Below are 22,075 nucleotides of genomic sequence, written 5' to 3' on the forward strand. Positions count from 1 at the left end.
TCTGCCTGTAGAGTTGCTGCTGGGCTGCCACCAACTCAGTCTGGCTGCTGCTTAGGCTTCCTGTGTCTTTTGTTGACACAGGGAGATTAGGCCTGCCTCTTTAATGGAGGATGCCCTTCCCTCCACTGAGCTTGATCTTCTGGGTCCTGCTTGAACTGAAGTGCTGGCTGCAAAACCCTCAAGCAAGAGGACTTCACCCTGCTGGGCTTTGTGCAGGGAGGGACCCACCTAGCCTATCACCTGTCTCCCTACTTTGTAGCACACCCTCTGGGGGGCCAGTAGCTCTGTCCCACAGGCTCTCCTGGCCAGCCAGTGCGTCCGCCTAGATGTGTGCCGATAATCTGCAGCACCAGGTGGGGCTGCTATTCAATTCTTTGCAGGTAACTTGGGTGCCTTTCAGCCTGGTGAAGATCTCCTGGTCTGTGGGTTGCAGAGGCTTTGGAAGAAGTGCAGTATCTGGTCCGATGTGCCAGAGGGGGATATCCCCCAGTGTTCCAGTCAGATGCACTTCCCGGGTAGAGCAGCACCCTTCCCTGCCTTGGTTTGCTGTCTTTGGGCTATGCCCACTGTCCACCCAGTCCCTTGGAAATGAACAAGGTATCTCATTTGTTTCTATTAGGCCAGCTTGGCAGAAGTCCCTGTCTTTTTCAGATTTTTTTTTTTCTCATAGACTATTTTTTTATTTTTTGGTGTCCTCTTCAATTTCTTTTATCAGTGTTTTATAGTTTTAATTATAGAGATCTTTCACTTTATTCCTTAATTCCTAGATATTTAATTTTAGGTGTGGCTATAATAAATGGGATTCTTTTTTATTTATTTTCCAGATTTTTCACTGTTAGCATACAGGATGCTACTCAATTTTGTATGCTGATTGTGTATCCTGCAACGTTACTGACTTTGTTTATTATTTCTGACAGTTTACTTGTGGAGTCTGTATGTTTTTTCCAAATATAAGATTATATCATCTGCAAACAAGGATAATTTAACTTCTTCCTTTCCAATTTGAATGTCCTTTATTTATTTCTCCTATCTGATTGCTCTAGCTAGGACTTCCAATATCATGGTGAATAATAGTGGTGAAAGTGGACATCCTTGTCATATTTCCTATCTGAGAGGAAAGGCTTTCAATTTGTCCTCGTTCAGTATGATACCAGCTGTGGGTTGTCATATATGGCTTTATTATTCCTTCTATACCCAGTTTTTTGATAGTGCTTGTTGTGACTGAATGTTGAATTTTATCAGATGCTTTTCAGCATCAGTCAAAATCCTCATATGATTTTTGTTCTTCATTGTCTTGAGATGCTGTATCACATTGATTGATTTGCATACATTGAACTATGCTTACATCCCTGGGATAAACCCCACTTGGTCATATTGAATAATCTTTTTAGTGTGTTGTTGAATTTGGTTTGCTAGTATTTTGTTGAGGGTTTTTGCACTAATACTCATCGAAGATATTGGCCTGTAGTTTCCCTTTTTTGGTATGTCTTTTTCTGGTTTTGGCATCAGGTTAATACTGTCCTAATAGAGTAAGTTTGGAAGTGTTTCATCGTTCTCTATGTTTTGAAACAGTTTAGGATTTGTGTTAGTTCTTCTTTAAATGTTTGGTAGAATTCAGCAGTGAAACCATTGAGTTCTAGGCATCTCTTTACTGGGAGACTTTATTAGGGCTTCTATCTCATTACTTGTTATTTTTCTGTTCAGGTTTTGGGTTTCTTCATGGTTCAATCTTAGTAGGTTGTATGTGTCTAGGAATTTGTTCATTTCTTTGAGATTTTCCAACTTACTGGCATATAGTTGCTCCTAGTAGCCACTAATGATCCTTTGAATTTCTTTGGTATCAGTTGTAATGTCTTCTGTTTCATCTCTGATTTTATTTACTTGGATCTTCTCTTTTTCTTCTTAGTCTAGCTAAATAAAGGTTTGTCAATTTTGCTAAATTTTTCAAAAAACCGACTTTTTTTTTCCATTGGTCTTTTATATTGTTTTCTTCATTTCAATTTTATTTCTGCTCTGATACATTTTTTTTCTACTAATTTTGTGTTTGCTTAGTGCTTGCTTTTTTAGTTAGGATGCATCATTAGGTTTTCTATTTGACATTTTTCTTCTTTTTTGATGTAGACACTTGTAGCTATAAACTTTTCTCTTCATACTACTTTTGTCCCATCAGTTTTTGTATGTTGTATTTCTAATATCATTGGTTTCAAGAAATTTTTTAATTTTCATCTTAATTTCTTCATTGACCCACTTGTTCAGGAGCATGTTGTTTAGTTTCCATGTATTTGTATAGTTTCCAAATTTCCTTTTGCTATTTTTTTCTAGTTTCCACTGTGATCAGAGAAGATGTTTGATATCATTTCAATTTTTAAAAGTGTGTTTTTTGTTTTTTTTTCTTTGAGACGGAGTTTTGCTCTTGTCACCCAGGCTGGAGTGCAATGGCGTGATCTCAGCTCACCGCAACCTCCGCCTCCTGGGTTCAGGCAATTCTCCTGCCTCAGCCTCCTGAGTAGCTGGGATTACAGGCACATGCCACCATGCCCAGCTAACTTTTTGTATTTTTTAGTAGAGATGGGGTTTCACCATGTTGACCAGGATGGTCTCGATCTCTTGACCTTGTGATCCACCCGCCTTGGCCTCCCAATAAAAGTGTTTTAAGACCTGTTTTGTGACCTAACATATGATCTTTCCTTGAATGATTCATGAGAAAGATGTGTATTCTGCAGCTGTTGGATGAAATGTTTCGTAAATATCTATTAGGTCCATTTGGTCTACAGTGCAGATTAAATTCAATGTTTCATTGTAGGTTTTCTGTCTGGTTGATCTGTCCAGTGCTGAAAGTGGGGTATTGAAGTCTCCAGCTTATATTGGGGCCTATCTTCCTCTTTAGCTCTAATAATATTTGCTTTCTATATCTGGGTGCTCCTCACCATAACCTCCACTTCCCAGGCTCAAGTGACCCTCCTATCTCAGCCCCCACCAAGCAGCTGGGACCGGAGGTGTGTGCCACCATTCCTGGCTAATTTTTTTGTATTTTTGGTAGAGATGGAGTTTTGCCAGACTTGTTGCTCAGACTTGTCTCAAATTGCTGAGCTCAAGTAGTCCCCCTGCTTTGGCCTTTCAAATTGCTGGTATTATAGGCATGACCCACTGTGCCCAGCCTCACTCTGTGTATTTTTATTAGACAGTTTAGTCCGTTTACATTCAGTGTTATTATTGATAAGTAGGAACTTACTCCTGCCGTTTTGTTATTTGTTTTCTGGGTGTTTTACAATCTTCTCTTCCTTCTTTCTGTCTTTCCTGTTTTCCTTTTAGTACTGATGATTTTCTCTGGTGGCATGCTTTAATATCTTCCCTTTTATTTTTTGTGTACCTGTTGTATGTTTTTCAATTTGAGGTTACCATGGGATTTGTAAATACTATCTTATAACCCATTATTTCACACTGATGATAACCTAACACTGATTGCCTAAACAAGCAAACAAAAATGCAAAAAGAAAACTGTTAAACATTCTACACTTTAACTTTATCCCCATGCTTTTTACCTTTTTCTTATTTCCCTTTACATCTTATTATTAAGCTGTTGTAGCTATTACTTTTGATTGCTTCCTCATTTAGTCTATTTAAGTCAAGAGAAGTTTACATACCACAATTACAGTGTTATAATATTCTATGCTTTTCTGTGTGCTTACTATAACCAGTGGGTTCTGTACCTTCAAATGATTTTCTTCTTGTTCATTAACATCCTTTCCTTTCGAATTGAGGAACTCCCGTTAGCATTTCTTAGAGAACAAGTATGGTGTTGATGAAATCCCTTAGCTTTTTTTTTGTCTGGGAATGTCTTTATTTCTCCTTCATTGTTAAAGGATATTTTCACCAGGCATACTATTTTCGAGTAAAAGGGCTTTTTTCTTTAGCACTTTAAATATTTCATACTACTCTCTCATGGCTTGTAAGGTTTCAACTGAAAAGTCTGCTGCCAGACACATTGGAGCTCCATTGTGTGTTGTTTCTTTTCACTTACTGCTTTTAGGATCCTTTCTTTATCTTTGACCTTTGGGAGTTTGATTATTAAATACCATGAGGTAGCCTTCTTTTGGTTAAATCTGTTTGGTATTCTATAACCTTCTTTAACTTGAATGTTGATATCCTTTTCTGTGTTTGGGATGTTCTCTTACATTATGCCTTTGAATAAACTTTCTATCCCCATCTCTTTCTGTACCTCTTCTTTAAGGCCAGTAACTCTTAGATTTGCCCTTTTGAGGCTATTTTCTAGATCTCATAGGTGTGCTTCATTGTTTTTTAAAATTATTTTTTCTTTTGTCTCCTCTGACTGTGTATTGTCGAATAGCCTGTCTTCAAGTTCACTTATTCTTTCTTCTGCTTGATCAGTGCTGCTAAGAGACTCTGATGCATTCTTCAGCATGTCATTGCATTTTTCAACTCTAGAATTTCTGCTTAATTCTTTTTTTTTTTTTTTTTTTTTTGACTCTGAGTTTCGCCCTCGTTACCCAGGCTGGAGTGCAATGGCGCGATCTCGGCTCACCGCAACCTCCGCCTCCTGGGTTCAGGTAATTCTCCTGCCTCAGCCTCCTGAGTAGCTGGGATTACAGGCATGCACCACCATGCCCAGCTAATTTTTTGTGTTTTTAGTAGAGACGGGGTTTCACCATGTTGACCAGGATGGTCTCGATCTCTTGACCTTGTGATCCACCCGTCTCGGCCTCCCAAAGTGCTGGGATTACAGGCTTGAGCCACCACGCCCGGCCTAATTCTTTAATTATTTCAATCTCTTTGTTATTTATCTGATAGAATTCTGAATTTCTTCTTTGTGTTATCTTGAATTTCTTTGAGTTTCTTCAGAACAGCTATTTTGAATTCTCTGTCTGAAAGGCTATATATATCTCTCTTTTTGTAGGATTGGTTCCTAGTGCCTTGTGTAGTTCATTTGGTGAGGCCATGTTTTCCTGGAGGTATTCTTTGGTGTTTGGGCATTCAGCAGTTAGGTATTTATTCTAGTCTTCACAGTCTGGGCTTGTTTTTGCCTGTCCTTTTTGAGAAGGCTTTCCAGGTATTCAAAGGGACTTTGGCCAAAAGCCCAATTATGTTGTGGTTTTTGCAGATTCGTAGACATACCACCTTCATGGTCATGGATAAGATAAAGAAGAATTCTCTGGACTACCAGGCAAAGACTCTTGTTCTTTCCCCTTACTTTCTCCCGAAAATACAGATTCTCTGTCACTCTGTGCTGAGCCACCTGGAATTGGGGCTGTGCTGATGCAAGCACTCCTGTGGCCACCACCACTGGAATTGTGCTGGGTCAGACCTGAAGCCAGCATAGCACTGGGCCTTGCCCAAGGCCTTTCCCTTCAGGATGGTGAGTTCCCCCAGGTCCTGGGTGTGTCCAGAGATGCTGTCTGGAAGCCAGGGATTGGAGTCAAAAACCTTAGCAATTTACCTGATACTCTGTTCTACTGTGGCTAAGCTGGCATTCAAACCAAAATACACATTCCTTTTTACTCTTTCCTCTCCTTTCCATAGGCAGAAGAGTCTCTGCCTGTGACTACCACCTTCACTTATCCTCAGGGGTTGTGCTAGGTCATCACTGATATTCACTTAAATCCCAACGGCCCTTCTGTCAGTGTATAGTGAATGCTCCCAGGCCTGGACTCATCCTTCAGGGCAGCAGGTGCCCCTCTGACCCAGGGCAGGTCCAGAAATGCTGTCTACGAGCCTAGCCCTGGACTTGGAGACCCCAAGAGCCTCCTTGTTTCTCTGCCCAGACGTGGCCAAGATGACCTGATTTTTGATTCTTGTGACAGTGCTTTTCTGTGTGCAGATTCTTGTTAAAATTTGGTGTTCCTGCAGCAGAGACCAATGATCTAGGCTTCTGTTCTACCATCTTGCTTCTTCTTTCTTCAGGAAATATTTGTTAAACATAAAAATACAAGTTGTTTCAGTCAGTGATGGGACTGTTCGTTTTTCCATCTTTTCTTACAGAAGCAGGAAGATTGATGGCTTGGTATTATATTACATTTGAGACGGTGAAGAAATTTTATACAATCAGTGGAAAAGAAACCTTATCAGATCTGGTAAATTAATTTTCACTAGAAAATAAATACATAATGATGTAGTATAAAATAATATTTGAGAAACAACTAATTTGTGTATCTCATATAATTTACAAATTAATGAGCAGAAAGGAAAGACATATGCATTTCTAAGAATGCATATGTCTCTTCCTATATACTTCTGATCATGAGATATGGAATAGTTCTTCTTAGAATATATTATATTTTCTGTTTTAACTCTTATCAGAGCTAAGAAAATTTATGTACAAAACCAAAGTAGGTATGGCAACTACTTTACAAGTTAGGTGATAATGCTAATTACCTTGGTAGTGGCGATAGAATGTAATTGGGATGTAAGAAAGATTCCAAGATGCTGTGGTGTGATATGTTAGGAAAGTCTGCCATGAGTGAAGGACAGTGAGTTGCAGCATGTGTGCCATTTACTTGCAACCTCTCCTTAAATCTTTGCATCAGAATAGTGAGAACAATGGGAATAGAATAGTATTGGTGATGACCCAGATCAAATACTGGTTGTAGAGAAAATGGGAATAATAACAGATTATGCTAAAATATCAACAGTGGGGGCAACTTTGCAGCTGCAGCAGTGAACAGGACCATAGGCATGGTAACTGCATTGGTCCTTTCTTCCTTCACTCAACATGAATATGAAACAATATTTATAAAAGAAAATATTTACTCTCAAATTTAAGCCATTCATATTTATTTAAAACATTGAATTTGATTACTGTGGTAAGATTATTATAGTAAAAATTGCACAGTAGGATTCCAGTTGTGATTGAGGAGTCACATAAATAACAATTGATGAAAAATAGAAGGTTTGTATTTTTAGGTAAACATTCTTAACTAAGGAGAAATCAAGAGTAGAAAACACCCACTATTAACATTAACTCATCTGGTCTTGAGTTCAGCAAGTGTATAAGAAAATTAAAACAAGTGTTAGTTCCATTTTTAGATATGTGGAAAATGAAAGCACAGAGACTCCTTTTTTTGTTACCTGGCAGAAGTAGGCTCTAGAATCCAAATTTCCTAATATCTAAAACATTCTTTCTATGACTAAATTATCCTCAATTGAGATAATGATTTGCAAACTATAGAACAGTAGAATAGTAGTAGTAGTAGTAGTAGTAGTAGTAACAAAAGCAATGTTTATTGAGGACTTATTTATTACTACATGGTAGGCACTGGGCTAGATATTTTAAATTGTATCTTGTTAATCTTTCAAATCTTATTTGTATAGTCCTGGTGTCTAATGTAATGTCTGGTATATAATAGGAGTTTGTAAGCATTTGTTAGTGAATGAATGAATCCTTAAAGAAGCAAAATGTATAAAGCCGGTTTTTACTCATGTTATGTTAATTGATAAAACTGTGATGGTTCAAAACAGTATAAAAAATAAATAAATTTTGAGAAGGAAGATGAGAGGAAAGAAACAAAAAATAGACTTCATTAAATGGACAACTTCTGAAATGTTATAGGTTACAATGATAGCTGGCTGCAAGGAATTTCTAGATATACAGTTAAGAATGAATGAAAAGAAAACACTGAATACTTTGAACAAAGATCCAAATCGGATAACTATCAGGTACGGAAATTACATATGTTTTAAATAATTTTAAGAGGTTTTATTTAATTAAAATAAATAATACATGTCTTGCCATGTGGTTTTATTTATAGATTTCCAATGGAAGGAAGAATTAAAACAAGAGAAATGAAAGTAAATTGGTAAAGATGATTCATACTTATGAATGTTTTATTTTTTTGGTTTTAAGACATTTTACATTTGTTTTTCTTAATGCAGAAAAATATACATAAAAAGGAGTCAGAATGTAGATGTGAAATTAATTTCTTAGAACTCTCAGACTTTAAAATTGATGATTTGTGAATACTTTTTCTTAAACATTTGTTCAGAGTAGATTCTGTTGAGGCAAGATGGACTGTTGAAAGAAGACATGCTTCTTCTGTTTCTCATTGTCAGGAGTTTTCAAGTTACCTTGAATGAGAACAATATGTATAAAAATAATGGACTATATGAAAACCTATGTAATAAATGTCTATTGAATGGTAGTGGCATTCTGGGAGAGACAGAGTAAAAGCAACATTATGAGTAAAGGAGTGTATATGTGACAGTAGATGACTATTCTGCTGTAAATAGGGAATTTATATAGAGATTAGTAATTGAAAGAGTAATTAAGGCTACACCGTAACTTGTGTCTTTTAGCAGTTTGCAATCACAAATACAATGATACTGTCTTCTGCCATGCTAACTGCTTGGTTTTCTGAGTATGCAGGTCTTAGTGTTATGTAATTTAAGGTGAAATGTTTTTTTAAGTGTGGCTCAATAAAACCAATTAGCCAAAGAATTTCTTTTCCTCCATAGCTAGAGAAGGCCATCCTTTCTTTGGGATTCTTCCTGACATCTCATTAAGTTTTATCTTCCAATTACCTTTAAGTCTATAAAGCAATCTTCTCATTGTTTTTTACATCTCATCAGGCAGGTTTATAGCTTGCACCACAGAAGTTAATGTTTATTTTCTTAGCTGTATTTCTATATTCAAATATTTATTTCTATAAATTCATATAACCTTAGAGATCATATAGCCCAGTCCTCTCATTTTACAATGACGTAAGTGATCCACAGATAAGTTATGACTTCACCAAGGTTATGTTGCTATCTAGAACTCTTGATTTTCTCATTTTCCCCCGAGTATACTGTGTTGCATAAATTATTGAGTCAAATTAAATCAAGTATCTTTCCACACTCATTTTCTTGGGAACACTTTATTTGCAATTTCAGTGCTTCCATTAACTTTGCCTTAAATTGGGTAATATATTATGTTGATTGAAGCAGTCAGATTTTAAAGTTAATTATTATACTTTATAATTGTTTTTATACATATCATAATTTAGATTCCCATTATCATTTCCTGCTTTTGTACATCTTACTTAAGCATAGCCAAGAAAAGAGAGAGTGTGTATAAATGGGATGGAAGGGCCTTAATCAAACATTTATAGTATATTTGTAGGCAGTGATGGCTAATAGTTAACTTTTTCATGGCTTTGTCATATCCCTGTTACTTTGCTGAAATCCACATCTGTTCTTCTCCAAGTAGATGTTAATCCTCTTAGTTTTAGGATTTTATCCTTCAAGTTTCTGCCCTTTTTTTTTTTTTTTTTTTTTTGAGACAGAGTATTATACTGTGGCCCAGGCTCGAGTGCAATGGCATGATCTTGGCTCATTGCAACCTCTGCCTTCCAGGCTCAAGTGATACTCCTGCCTCAGTCTCTGTAGCTGGCATTACAGGCACATGCCATCACACCTGGCTAATTTTTGTAATTTTAGTAGTGACGGGGTTTCACCATGTTGGCCAGGCTTGTCCCGAACTCTTGACCTGAAAAGTGATCCACCTGCCTTGGCCTCCCAAATTGCTGGAATTACAGGTGTGATCCACCATGCCTGGTTCTGCCCTTTTAATTTAAGGCTGTTTTAAAATTCTTCCTATCTTTAATTCCTAGGTCTTCCTTCTTTAGCACTAGCTCTGTTTTTTTAACTAGTATTTTTCAGTGAACTGACAGGGTATGATATGGAGCCACCATACGAATCCATGGACTTCCCAACTCCGGCTTTCTTTTACACATGAGAATAAACTGTTTGTGTATAGACTGATATGGTCTGGTCATGGTTTAATCTCATTCTAACTGAATCAATACCTTATCTCATTTAATTCTTACACTAACCCTTGGTTAGTTATAACTACCATGTAACTCTGCCCCTGTTAGTTGAGGTGGTAGAAGTGCCACCTCACCTGAGGCTGTGGAACTTCTGTTTCTACTGAAGACAAGCTCAGGGGTAAGATTACAGGATATCACTTCTTGCCTTATCTAGTACAGAGAAACTGAGAGTCCTGCCATGGTTCTGTACCTAATAGTGTAAATCTCTATTTTTTTCTCCTATCCCTGTTTTATTACTGCTTCTTGAAATAAGATTTCTGACAGGGAAGTATGATGTTGAAAAGTCTCTTATTTATTTATTAGAAATAATTGCTTTTTAATATAAATAAATATTTCTTCAAAAGTCTTATTTTTGCTCCAGCAATTTTGTACTCCACATTTGTATATCCCTAGGTAGCTTAAGTTTTATTTACCCAGCATTTAAAAGCACCCCATTCACATTTTTCCATCAGTTCTTTCTTTGTTAGTAATTGTGTATCTTTATAACTATTTCTTAATAGATGATATAAAATAATTTTCAGAACCATATACCATAGCCAAAAAAAGTTAATAGTTTAAATTTCAGCTGTATGGATCCATTCCGGGAAGTGAGTTGATTACTTCTTTCAATTTTCACATATCTTTTGCTCATCTAAATCATGAAATATAACTATTCTGTCCTTTTTCTTTGTGTAGCTGACTGTTTTCGTTTTATCAAGAGACCTCCTTCTACTGAGCAGTTTAGGAAGAAATTTGTTTTTTAAAAAGAGATTCCCTCAGGAGAGTAACAATAAGTATAATAATTTTAGTTAGAACCATCAGTGATTTGCATATCAATGTCTGATTAGGTAAGTTTATGGGCCAAACAGGTAGCAGAGAACCTGAGATATAGTAGGCACATAGACACTAGTCTTTTTCCCCCTCATAACAACTATCACCTCAAATTCAGTAGCCAAGCAGCTGCTGATTTTGAATAACCAGCTAGTATGCTACTGACCTTCATACACTGAACAGAATTACTGGCACATAATACTATGCCTGGCATTTAATAAGAATTTGTTGATAAAACAAATTGTATTATTTTTCTATAATTCCTTGAAAAGAAATAGTAGAGCTAAAAGACAGAACTGTCTTGGAGGAGAATATGAAAACAATTTGAGATGTGTTGAGATTAAAGTAACAGTCTAAGTGAAGGTCTCCTGTAATTTGTCAATCTAGAGATTATAATGAAGGTCTGAGATGAAATGAGATTTTTGAGACAAAGAGATTGAATAAAGAAGAGCAATAAATAATAAATAAAGACAACTTTGAGGAGTTGGGAAAACAGGAATGAACTTTTATTGTTGACCTGCAATAATAATTATGCCAGATAGAGAATCATGTAGTATTGCAGAAATAAAGGCAGAAAAATGTTTTAAGAAGGAATACTTCAATGAGTGATATAAATACTGTGAGATAAATAACCCTTACAAAGGAGTAACAGATTTTTTTTCTTTCTCCAAGTCTTATTCAGGCTCAACTAGGATGTATTCCCATACAAGATTTTGCTTTGACACAAGATACTGCAAAGATTTTCAGACAAGGCTCCCGAATTACAAGATGTATGTTAAGAATTAGTGGATTTTAAATATTTTTTCCCAATATACTGGTATACTAGATTTAATATTGGAAATTTTTTCTTTAGGGTTGTCAGATTTTGTAGCTGCTCAAGAAAAGAAATTTGCTGTACTATTGAATAGTTTGATTTTAGCTAAATGTTTTAGGTGTAAACTTTGGGAAAACTCTCAGCATGTATCCAAACAACTGGAAAAAATTGGTAAGTACTGACTACAGGCAGGCAGTTTGGCAATGTTTGCCATTTATTTTGTATTCACTGTTAGTAAAATTATTCTGTGATGATTACAGACCTTTAAAGAAGATAAGTATTTGTAGGCTTAAATAAGTGCTGTACTCTACTTTCAGAAATCTGATTTTCATTTGCTCCTCCTTAAAGGATTCCATTTGAAATCAACTGAATGATACATGAGTACATGAGAAACCTAATAAAAATTAATGCTCTTATCTGAAAATTTTTTCTCATACCATGAGTGAAATTCTGTTTTAGTAATTAGGTAACTATGTGATGTCCTCTCTTCCACTTTTATGACAAAATTTTGTTTTGATCTCAATTATAAGGTTTAGCAATCCCAGCCATTCCTAATTCATTACAGAAAATTATGTCACTTCTTTATGTCTTAATTTTTTTTTGTTTTTTGTTTTTTTGGTTTTCAATAACATTGGAGTACTAATACCGATTTTCATAGAGATTCTATACACAAAAGATTGTGCCTGATTATTTTGTCTATAGGGACCTTATATAAGGTGTGCTCTGAGACTGTAGGGAGTACCGTATACAAAGGATTTTCCTGTTTGATACCTGTGACCTTGTGACCCTATTCCTTCTTAGATAGCTAGAATTCTAAAAAGAGAGTTACTGTCTCATGACTGATAGCCTTGTTAGTTTTGCAGTTTTGTCTACATCTTGGGGGATTTTTAGGGATTGTCTTGTTATTTATTTGAACAAAGATTACCAGCTGTTTTATGAAGTCTTACTTTTTTTATCGGTGAAATTTGAAATCAGTGAGGTGACAGAGGGCTAACTAGGAAGTCATGGGAGCTGGGATGAAGAGGGGTTGGCTGGTGAAAGTAAGGGGAGGGATACCTGATGGAAAGGCTTACCTTCTTACAGAAGTCCTGGCAACCAAATACCACATCCATCCCATAAAGGCAAAAGTTCTCAATTGGAAAAGTGGTTCCATACAACATTTAGAAAATTTTAAAATTAGGCTAAGTGATTACTAATAAGTTTCATTATACCTGAAAAAGCCAATCTTTCTGGCTTTCTAGAGTATCATCAATACAGGCATTCATTGCATTCTGTCCCTTCCAGATTGTTGAACTAACCTGTTTTCACACATATGCATTACAGCTGAACAGAAAAAAAACAAATATTGCCCAGAAAAATATTATATAGTAGAAAAGTGAGAGAATCCAAACAAAAAGTCAAATCTAAGTTGTTACTGAGCATCTGGAAAAAAAAGTAATTCATACAAATTGATGTTAATGGTGGCTATAAACTAAAAAGTTAAAAGACAAACATTTTGAGGGGAAATGGAAATGAACATTAGGAATTATGAATACTAGAAGGTGTGTCTTAAGAAGAACTAAGAGAAAATCCCAAGAACAAGTAAATATATGAGTAAGGAAATAGTGTCATACCTTCACCAGTAATATATGTAATATATGTGCCTTAGACAATATTTTGGAATTTTATACTGCTTACAGTATAAAATTTGGATTGGGGATTTGGATAAATACATTCATAAGCATATAAGAATTTTAAATTCTACCTTCTAAAAGTATAAGGAAATAGGAAAGGTCCAAAGATGAAAATGAACTTTATATATTTAAGGAAAAAATAAAAGCCAGGGTGGCTGGAGAGTAGTCAGCAACAGGAGAGTGGGAGGAAATTAGATTAGAGAGAGAGGCTGTAGTCAAGTCATATAGGTAAGAAAATTTGGCCCCAGTAAGGAAATTGCCACTTCATTCTAAATACAATGGAAAAGCATTGGAAGTTTAAGGCAGTAGAGTAAAATAGTCTGGTTTAAGTACAGAAACAGAACTGTATTTCTAAGACAGAAATGCTCAGAGAGCCATAGCTTCATGAAGCAGTGTTCCCTTGCTTCATTTAAGCATGAGACTTGAATCATGTTGCCTTTCTTTCAAGCATGAGTACAAAAGTACATATCTCTTGGTGCTTGCCCTATGGATGACATATAGTAAAACTAAATGGTGAGTCATCATGTGGACCAGAGTTTATCTTTCTTTTATAAAGCAAATGCATATTTTATTTCAGTCTGAATAAATATCAATAATTGAATAACGTCACAACCCAAATAATCCAATTGAAAACTTTCTACAAAAGCTTTGTTAGTTATTTGACTGGATCTTAAATTTTTAAAAATTAATTTAGTTTTTAAATATTTAAATATATATTTTATTTAAAGTTGATTATTTTTAAGTTGTTGTTTGATTAATTTTTCACAGGTATAACATTGTCAAATGCAATCGTAAATGCTGGTTTGACTTCCTTTAAAAAATTAGAAGAGACAGATGCAAGGGAACTTGAATTGGTATTTATATTCACTTATTCCTAATTCCTTAATTCTGTCTAAATTCTGAGGCATACCTTTATTTCTATTAAAAGTTATTTTCCTTCTTATAATCATAAGTATTTTCACTTACCAAGGTTTTGGGTGATAAGCATTATTAAAGCTATTTATTCTAAAAAATATTTTGCTAGAGTTTCAAGTGTTGTGGTAAGAATATAATGGTGTAAATGTTTTTAGATTTTAAATAGACATCCCCCCTTTGGAACCCAGATAAAAGAAACTGTGATGTATCTACCAAAATATGAACTTCAAGTGGAACAGGTAAATATTTTTTGTTTCTTAGATATTTTATTGTCTTTTCAGGAATAAAGCCACCCATAAATAGGCTTCAGCTGAGTATGAGAACTAAGATTTTAAAACACTTTTTATGCTTGTCCTTTTTTGAAGATTTCAAGATACAGTGATACCACGGCAGAAATATTAGTGACCGTTATTTTAAGAAACTTTGAACAACTGCAAACTAAAAGAACAGCATCGGATTCTCACTATGTTACCTTAATCATAGGTGATGCAGATAATCAAGTAGTTTATCTGCACAAGATTATGTAAGTGTGAAATTTCTGATGTTTGATTTTATTTCTAAGCATCTATTGTAAAAGAAAAATTCCACTGGAAAAAAAAGTAACAAGATCATTATGGGATCAACTAAATTACATTTTCCTGACATCATAATGGTATAGTTTCTTTATTTTTCTTTTTTTTTTTTCTTTTTTTTTTTTTTATTGAGACGGAGTTTTGCTCTTGTTACCCAGGCTGGAGTGCAATGGCACGATCTCGGCTCACCGCAACCTCCGCCTCCCGGGTTCAGGCAATTCTCCTGCCTCAGCCTCCTGAGTAGCTGGGATTACAGGCACGCGCCACCATGCCCAGCTAATTTTTTGTATTTTTAGTAGAGACGGGGTTTCACCATGTTGACCAGGATGGTCTCGATCTTTTGACCTCGTGATCCACCCACCTCGGCCTCCCAAAGTGCTGGGATTACAGGCGTGAGCCACCGCGCCCGGCCTTATTTTTCTTTTAAAGAAGATATAACATTGGGTCTGTTGGTTTAAACTGACATTTAGTACTCAAATGAACAAAGTATAAAATCTATCACCATGGTCTGAAACAAGTGAGTAAATGACCTCTAGGAGGTCTTTCTTATTTCACTGCTTTTCTCCAGTCGTTCATGGTCCTACTACTGTTTGAATGCAGTATTTCTCTTACTGACCTCAAAATATATCTTCTACTTTCAAATTAAAATCTGACAAATTACTATAGCTCCATTGTAGGATCCAAGCAATCAGAGCAAATGTGTAGAGGAGGTACCCTCCCTTATATCTAGTTCTGTACCATGCAATTCTATAATTTTTACTTCAGCATTTTTCCAGACAGTATTATTTTCTCCCAGGATGTCATAAGCAATCTCTAAGGATATCAGTTATAGCTATGGCTATTTTTTCAATACTTAGTAGGTTATAGCTATACCTAATTTTTTTTTTTAGCACTTAGTAGGTTCCAAATATTGAAGTATTTAATATCTGTATGAGACAAGTGCTATCCATATTTTGTAGAGGAGGATATTGAGACAAAAAGAGTTTAATGAGTTTGACATATGATGAATCAAATGTTAATCATGGTCATATAGCTAGTTAATAGCAAAGTCCAGATATTAACCCAAGCAGTTTGACTCCAGAGCCTAGACTCCCAACCATCTTACTGTACTTGTAAGTTCAGGAATGGCAGTGGTTCTGAAATGAGATTCTCCTAATTGCTGCAAGTATATACTAGAAGATTCTTTCCCAAAAAGTCACATGCAAGGTTTCTGAAGGGACTGCAGTGACTAGCATAACCCTTTCACTGGTAACTTCTCTCCTGCAGCTAACCATGACACACTTAATAGAGAATATGCTATTGTACTTTCTAGAATATGCTATTGTACTTTCTTAATAGAGAATATGCTATTGTACTTTGCTATTGAAAATACAAAAATAGGTATTTTCTCTATGACTAATAAATCTGTGACTACATGAGACTAAAATAAGTTCAGTCATAAAATTGGTTGCTGGTTTGTTTATGACGTTATTAGATACAGACTATATTTTATATCAATTTAAAAATACAATTGAAGTTGTTCTCATAATACACATAACTTATATATAGCCAGTTTTAAATGGTAGTGATTTAGGGGCAAGATCATGCATTATTGATAGCAAGTATATATTCTTACTGGTACTGAAATGGGTAAATGCTACTTGGAAACAGCTGTAATTAAGAAAATTATGGACTAGATGTGGTAGCTCAAACCTGTACTCTCAGCACATTGAGATGCTGAGGCAGGAAGATCACTTAAAGCCTGGAGTTACAGACCAGCCTGGGTAACAAACTCAGACCCTATTTCTACAAAAATAAATAAATAATCTGGGCATGGTCCAACGTACCTGTGGTCCCAGCTACTCAGGAAACTGAGGCAGGACGACTGCCTGAGCCTAGGAGTTTGAGGCTGCAGTGAGCTATGATTGTACCACTGTACTCCAGCTCAGGTAACAGAGTGAGACCCTGTCTCAAAAAAAAAAAGAAAATTAATTTTAAAATATCATGGTCAAGAGATTTCCATTGATACTTTATTCGCCCTCATGAAAAGTTGAGGAAAGCAATTTCAGTAAATTATTTCAGTTTACTACTAGAGAATATCTTTCTTAAGAACAATTAACCCTTGAAGATTAATATATATTTCATTCAGTGCTTGGATTACTACTTAAACTATACTACTTTTCAGGGATTCTATTTTGCTAAAAGCTGGAAATTGGGCTAAGAAGATTGCTGTGAAGAGAGCTCTTAAATCTGAAAATCTTAGCATAAATCTAATAAGTTCTGAATTTGGTAAGTTAATTGAAGTAATGAAGACATGAATGTAAATAATATAATTGCGTTTAAAAATTACATCCTTTATGCTGGTACAGAAAAGCAGTATAAATGGTATTATGCAAAAATAATATATTTAGATAATGTGAATAAACTTTAAAGGAAGTTTCATGTATTTAGATATATAAAAGATAGCATGGACCAGGATGACATTTATAAAAGTTTATCTTTTCATTTATAGATATTTTATTTTCCTAGATAAATTATGATTATTGTTAGAAGATTGAGTTTTATTTTTGTAACAATAAATATGTAATTTTTTTAGTTGTCATATTTTTTAACCTTTCAAAAATATTTTAACTTTCTGGACTTCTTAGCTCTAGAAGCTATAAAAATATAAGAGCGATAAAAAGAAATAAATGTTCTCATATGGATTTATATGACTTAATCATTTGTATACTTTTTTTCATTTTCCAGTTGGGCTTGATATTCAGCAGAAATTTACAGTCTTTTACTTAGAACCCAAGAGGTTTGGAAATCAAATGACTATGAGAAGAAAATCTGAAACACAGATTTCTCATTCTAAGCATTCAGATGGATCTACCATAGCAGGACCTAATAAAGGTAAATAGCTCTATTAATTCCTATTTCATATTAAAGTAAAGGTATGGCTAGGGAGGAGTATTGAGTGTTACAGTACTGTAACACTCAGATTGAGGACACTCTGGAATATGATAGTTAAGCTTCATAGTAATTGCATTGATAGGATATAGTAGAAATTCTCTCTTACAGTTAGTATTTGTCAAATTAGGGTAATAGTTGGGGAACAAATTTTTTGATTCATCTTTTGGTATGTGTATAAGTCCATTTTCACATTGCTGATAAAAACATACTTGAGACTGGGAAGAAAAAGAGGTTTAATTGGACTTATGGTTCCACATGGCTGGGGAGGTCTCAGAATTATGGCGGGAGGTGAAAGGCACTTCTTACATGGTGACGGCAAGAGAAAAATGAGAAAGAAGCAAAAGCAGAAAATCATGATAAACCCATTAGATCTCATGAGACTTACTCACCATCACGAGAATAGCACAGGAAAGATCGGCCTCCATGATTCAATTACCTTCCCTGGGTCCCTCCCACAGCATGTATGAATTCTGGGAGATACAACTCAAGTTGAGATTTTGGTGGGGACACAGCCAAACCATATCATTCCACCCATGGCCCCTCCAAATCTCATGTCCTCACATTTCAAAACAAATGATGTCTTCCCAACAGTCCCCCAAAGTCTTAACTCATTTCAGCATTAACCCAAAAGTCCACAGTCCAAAGTCTCATCTGAGACAAGGCAAGTCTCTTCTGCTTATGAGCCTGTAAAATCAGAAACAAGCTAGTTACTTCTTTGATATAATGGGGCTGCAGGTGTTGGGTAAATACAGTCATTCCAAATGGGAAAAATTAGCCAAAACAAAGGGGTTAGAGGCCCCATGCATGTCTCAAATCCAGTGGGGCAGTCAAATTTTAAAGCTCCAAAATGATCTCCTTTGACTCCAGGTCTCACATTCAGGTCATGCTGATTCAAAAGGTGAGTTTCCATGGTCTTGGGCAGATCCAGCCCTGTGGCTTTGCAGGGTACAGCCTCCCTACTGGCTGCTTTCACAGGTTGGTGTTGAGCATCTGCAGCTTTTCCAGATACACAGTTCAAGCTGTCAGTGGATCTACCTTTCTGGGGTCTGGAGGATGGTAGTCCTCTTCTCACAGCTCCACTAGGCAGCACCCCATTAAGGACTCTGTGGGGGAGAGTCCAACCCCACATTTCCCTTCTGCACTGCCTTATCAGAGGTTCTCCATGAGGGTCCCACTCCTGTAGCAAACTTTTGCTGGGTATCCAGGCATTTCCACACATCTTCTGAAATCCAGGCAGAGGTTCCCAAATCTCAATTCTTGACTTCTGTGCACCTGCAGGCTCAATACCATGTGGAAGCTGCCAAGGCTTGGGGCTTCCAACCTTTGAAGCCACAGCCCGAGCTGCACATTGAACTGCTTTCAGCCACAGCTGGAGCAGCTGGGACACAGGACACAAAATCTCTAGGCTGCACACAGCAAGGGAACCCTTGGCCCAACCCATGAAACCACTTTTTCCTCCTGGGGCTCCAGGTCTGTGATGAAAGGGGCTGCTGTGAAGATCTCTGAAATGGCCTGGAAACATTTTCCCTATGGTCTTCAGGATTAACATTAGGTTCCTTACTAGTTATGCAAATTTCTGTAGCCAGCTTGAATTTCTCCCTGGAAAATGGGTTTTTCTTTTCTATCACATAGGCTGCAAATTTTCCTTTTTTTTTTTTTTTTTTTTTTTTTGAGACAGAGTCTCACTCTGTCACCCAGGCTGGAGTGCAGTAGTGCAGTAGCACGATCTTGGCTCACTGCAATCTCTGCCTCACTGGTTCAAGCAGTTCTCCTGCCTCAGCCTCCTGAGTAGCAGGAGCCTGCCACCATGCTTGGCTTATTTTTGTATTTTTAGTAGAGATGGAGTTTCACCATATTGGTCAGGCTGGTCTGGAACTCCTGACCTCAAGTGATCCACCTGTCTCAGCCTCCCAAAGTGCTGGGATAAATTTGCTGAACTTTTATGCTTTGCTCCCCTTTTAAAACAGAATGCCTTTGACAGTACCCAAGTCACATCTTGAATGCTTAGCTGCTTAGAAATTTTTCCACCAGATACCCAAAATCGTCAAGTTCAAAGTTCTACAAATCTCTTGGGCAGGGGCAAAATGCCACCAACTCTTTGCTAAAACATAACAAAATTCACCTTTGCTTCAGTTCCCAAAAAGTTCCTCATCTTCATCTGTGACCACCTCAACCTGGATGTGTTATCTGTATCACTATGAGCATTTTGGGCAAAGCCATTCAACAAGTCTCTAGGAAGTTATAAATTTTCCTACATTTTCCTGTCTTATTCTGAGCTTTGCAAACTGTTCCAACCTCTGCCTGTTACCCAGATTCAAAGTCGCTTTCACATTTTTGGGTATCTTTTCAGCAGCACTCCACTCTACTGGTACCAATTTGCTGTATTAATCTATTTTCACATTGCTGATAAAGACATACCTGAGACTGGGAAGAAAAAGAGGTTTAATTGGACTTAGAGTTCCACATGGCTGGGGAGGCCTCAGAATCATGGTGGGAATTGAAAGTCACTTCTTACATGGTGGTGGCAAGAAAAAATGAGGAAGAAGCAAAAGCAGAAACCCCTGATAAACCCATCAGATCTCATGAGACATATTCACTATCATGAGAACAGCATGGGAAAGACTGACCTCCATGATTCAGTTACCTCCCCCTGGCTCCCTCCCACAACACATAGGAATTCTGGAAGATATAACTCAAGTTGAGATTTTGTTGGGGACACAGGCAAATCATGTCATTATACGTTTTTCCTTTTCCATACTTACGCTATTGTTACAGCCATTGTCGGGGGAGAGCAAGTGATGTACAAGAATCAACAGATTTGTTAAGGCAGATCAGAGTGAAAATGAATTACTATTTTTTATTATGTGAATTTTTCAAATATATACAAAAGTAGAAGTATATGATGAATTTTCATTTATTCATTATCCACGTTAAACAGTGATCAACTCATGGCTACTACTGTTTGATCTATACCTCTCTTTAGTTTTTTTCCATGCATATTTTGAAGCAAATTTTAGATATCGTAGTATTTCCTCTGTAGATGTTTCATTGTATATCTATCCAAATGGTAAAGATTTTTTGAACTACATTACTTTTATAGATAAAATCTATTTAATATCCAATATTAAGTCAGTGTTCAAATTGTCTCATAAATATTGTAAATATACTGTCATCTTGATGCCATCTAGATATACCAGATTAACTCCTGAGTCCTTTTGGAGTTTTGACAGCTTCTTTGCTATGCAGGGTAATATACTGTTCTAGGCTCATCTCATGTATGTCTAGCTTCAGACCCATACATAAATAAACTTTTTGTCCAAGAAGCCTTTTTTTTTTTTTAATGATAGTAGTTCCTAGAGATCACAATCTGTGTCCTAGAGGAGCTCATTGCCATTGAGTAGTCATGATCTCTTAGATTTTTTTCATGCATAGAGTTAAGTGTTATGGGACTATTTTTTGTTTTAAAAGATATAATACATCATGAATTCATACTTATATGTACAAATCAAATTCAGAGATACAGAATTTATCCTTAAACTCAATTATCTATATAGGCCTTCTATCATGCTGAGAAACTTGGTTCTCGATGGCTCCAAAAATGATAGAATATCACTAATTTTCTATCCTTTATATACATTACACACAACAAACAGTCTGAGAATAACGACACCAGTTTACCACTCTTAATGTGATCATTAACATTTGAGAATTATTTTGCATGTATTTTTGTTCTTAGACTGTATCTTACTACCTTAGATTATATCTCAGTAGTCAAATTAATGTGTTTAAAAATCACTTGGAATAGATCCTCTGTTTGTGGCCATGCCACTCTGAATATATATACTTTCATTTGTTTTATTTTATTTTATATTTTTAGGAATAGCTTTCAACAATTAATTTTGTTTTATAATAATGTAAAATGTTTACATAGCTCTGTAATTAAATCTACAAAACAAGTACCAAATATGTGAACACTTGCAGCATAGGCAGTCTACCTTGCAGCTCTCACTCAGTTGGTCCTATTTTCACTCTTTTGACCCATGAGGGGAGCAGTTAACAGATACTGGGGAATGTGAGAGCAGCAGCATGATTAGTCATGCTCTCTGAAGAGTGCTGGCAATTATAATAAGTAGTAACTGCAGTGAGTAGTGGCAGGAAGAGCACATTTAGAACTGTTCTGTGAGCGCATGAGCATTTATCTTCTTCCTTTTTGAAGAACCCAGAAGAGCTTCCATTTCTGTGTCGGATGTAGTTTTGTGGTAGGCCAGTACTTCCACAGCTACAACTATGAAAACCTTCATATCTTATAAAAATTACAATTTTTAGGGCATCGGAGATTTGTGGAAGCAATAAGGACTAAAGGAACTAAAATTCTAAAGAGGGGAAACCCATTCCAGGCAGAGCTGAAGACTCAAGGACCCAACAGTTCTTAATAAAAAGGCTAGGTAGGCCATCCCCTATAAAGGGGTTTACATGATCAGCCACTCAGCATGTTTGCCTGACAGAGGAAAAGGGAAACCTTTTCTGGTGAAATATAAT

At 36.1% G+C, this 22,075-nt stretch overlaps 1 protein-coding gene across 3 annotated transcripts in view; it reads left to right on the forward strand.

The window, feature by feature from the left end:
- Positions 1-22,075, forward strand: part of LOC141580350 (putative ATP-dependent DNA helicase HFM1) — a 113,228-nt gene that overhangs the window by 24,866 nt on the left and 66,287 nt on the right. For 2 of the 3 annotated variants that reach the window (XM_074381445.1, XM_074381446.1), the window contains exons 8-17: positions 5,998-6,089; positions 7,565-7,671; positions 7,764-7,811; positions 11,301-11,398; positions 11,482-11,613; positions 13,884-13,969; positions 14,186-14,269; positions 14,396-14,553; positions 16,767-16,870; positions 17,330-17,476. In XM_074381445.1, the coding sequence (XP_074237546.1) occupies positions 5,998-6,089; positions 7,565-7,671; positions 7,764-7,811; positions 11,301-11,398; positions 11,482-11,613; positions 13,884-13,969; positions 14,186-14,269; positions 14,396-14,553; positions 16,767-16,870; positions 17,330-17,476 (1,056 nt within the window). Of the gene's footprint in view, positions 1-5,227; positions 5,375-5,997; positions 6,090-7,564; positions 7,672-7,763; positions 7,812-11,300; positions 11,399-11,481; positions 11,614-13,883; positions 13,970-14,185; positions 14,270-14,395; positions 14,554-16,766; positions 16,871-17,329; positions 17,477-22,075 lie in introns of all 3 variants that reach the window. The other variant, XM_074381444.1, reaches the window with a different exon arrangement.

The sequence above is a fragment of the Saimiri boliviensis genome, chromosome 11, assembly GCF_048565385.1.
Source record: "Saimiri boliviensis isolate mSaiBol1 chromosome 11, mSaiBol1.pri, whole genome shotgun sequence".
Lineage (NCBI taxonomy): Eukaryota > Metazoa > Chordata > Mammalia > Primates > Cebidae > Saimiri > Saimiri boliviensis.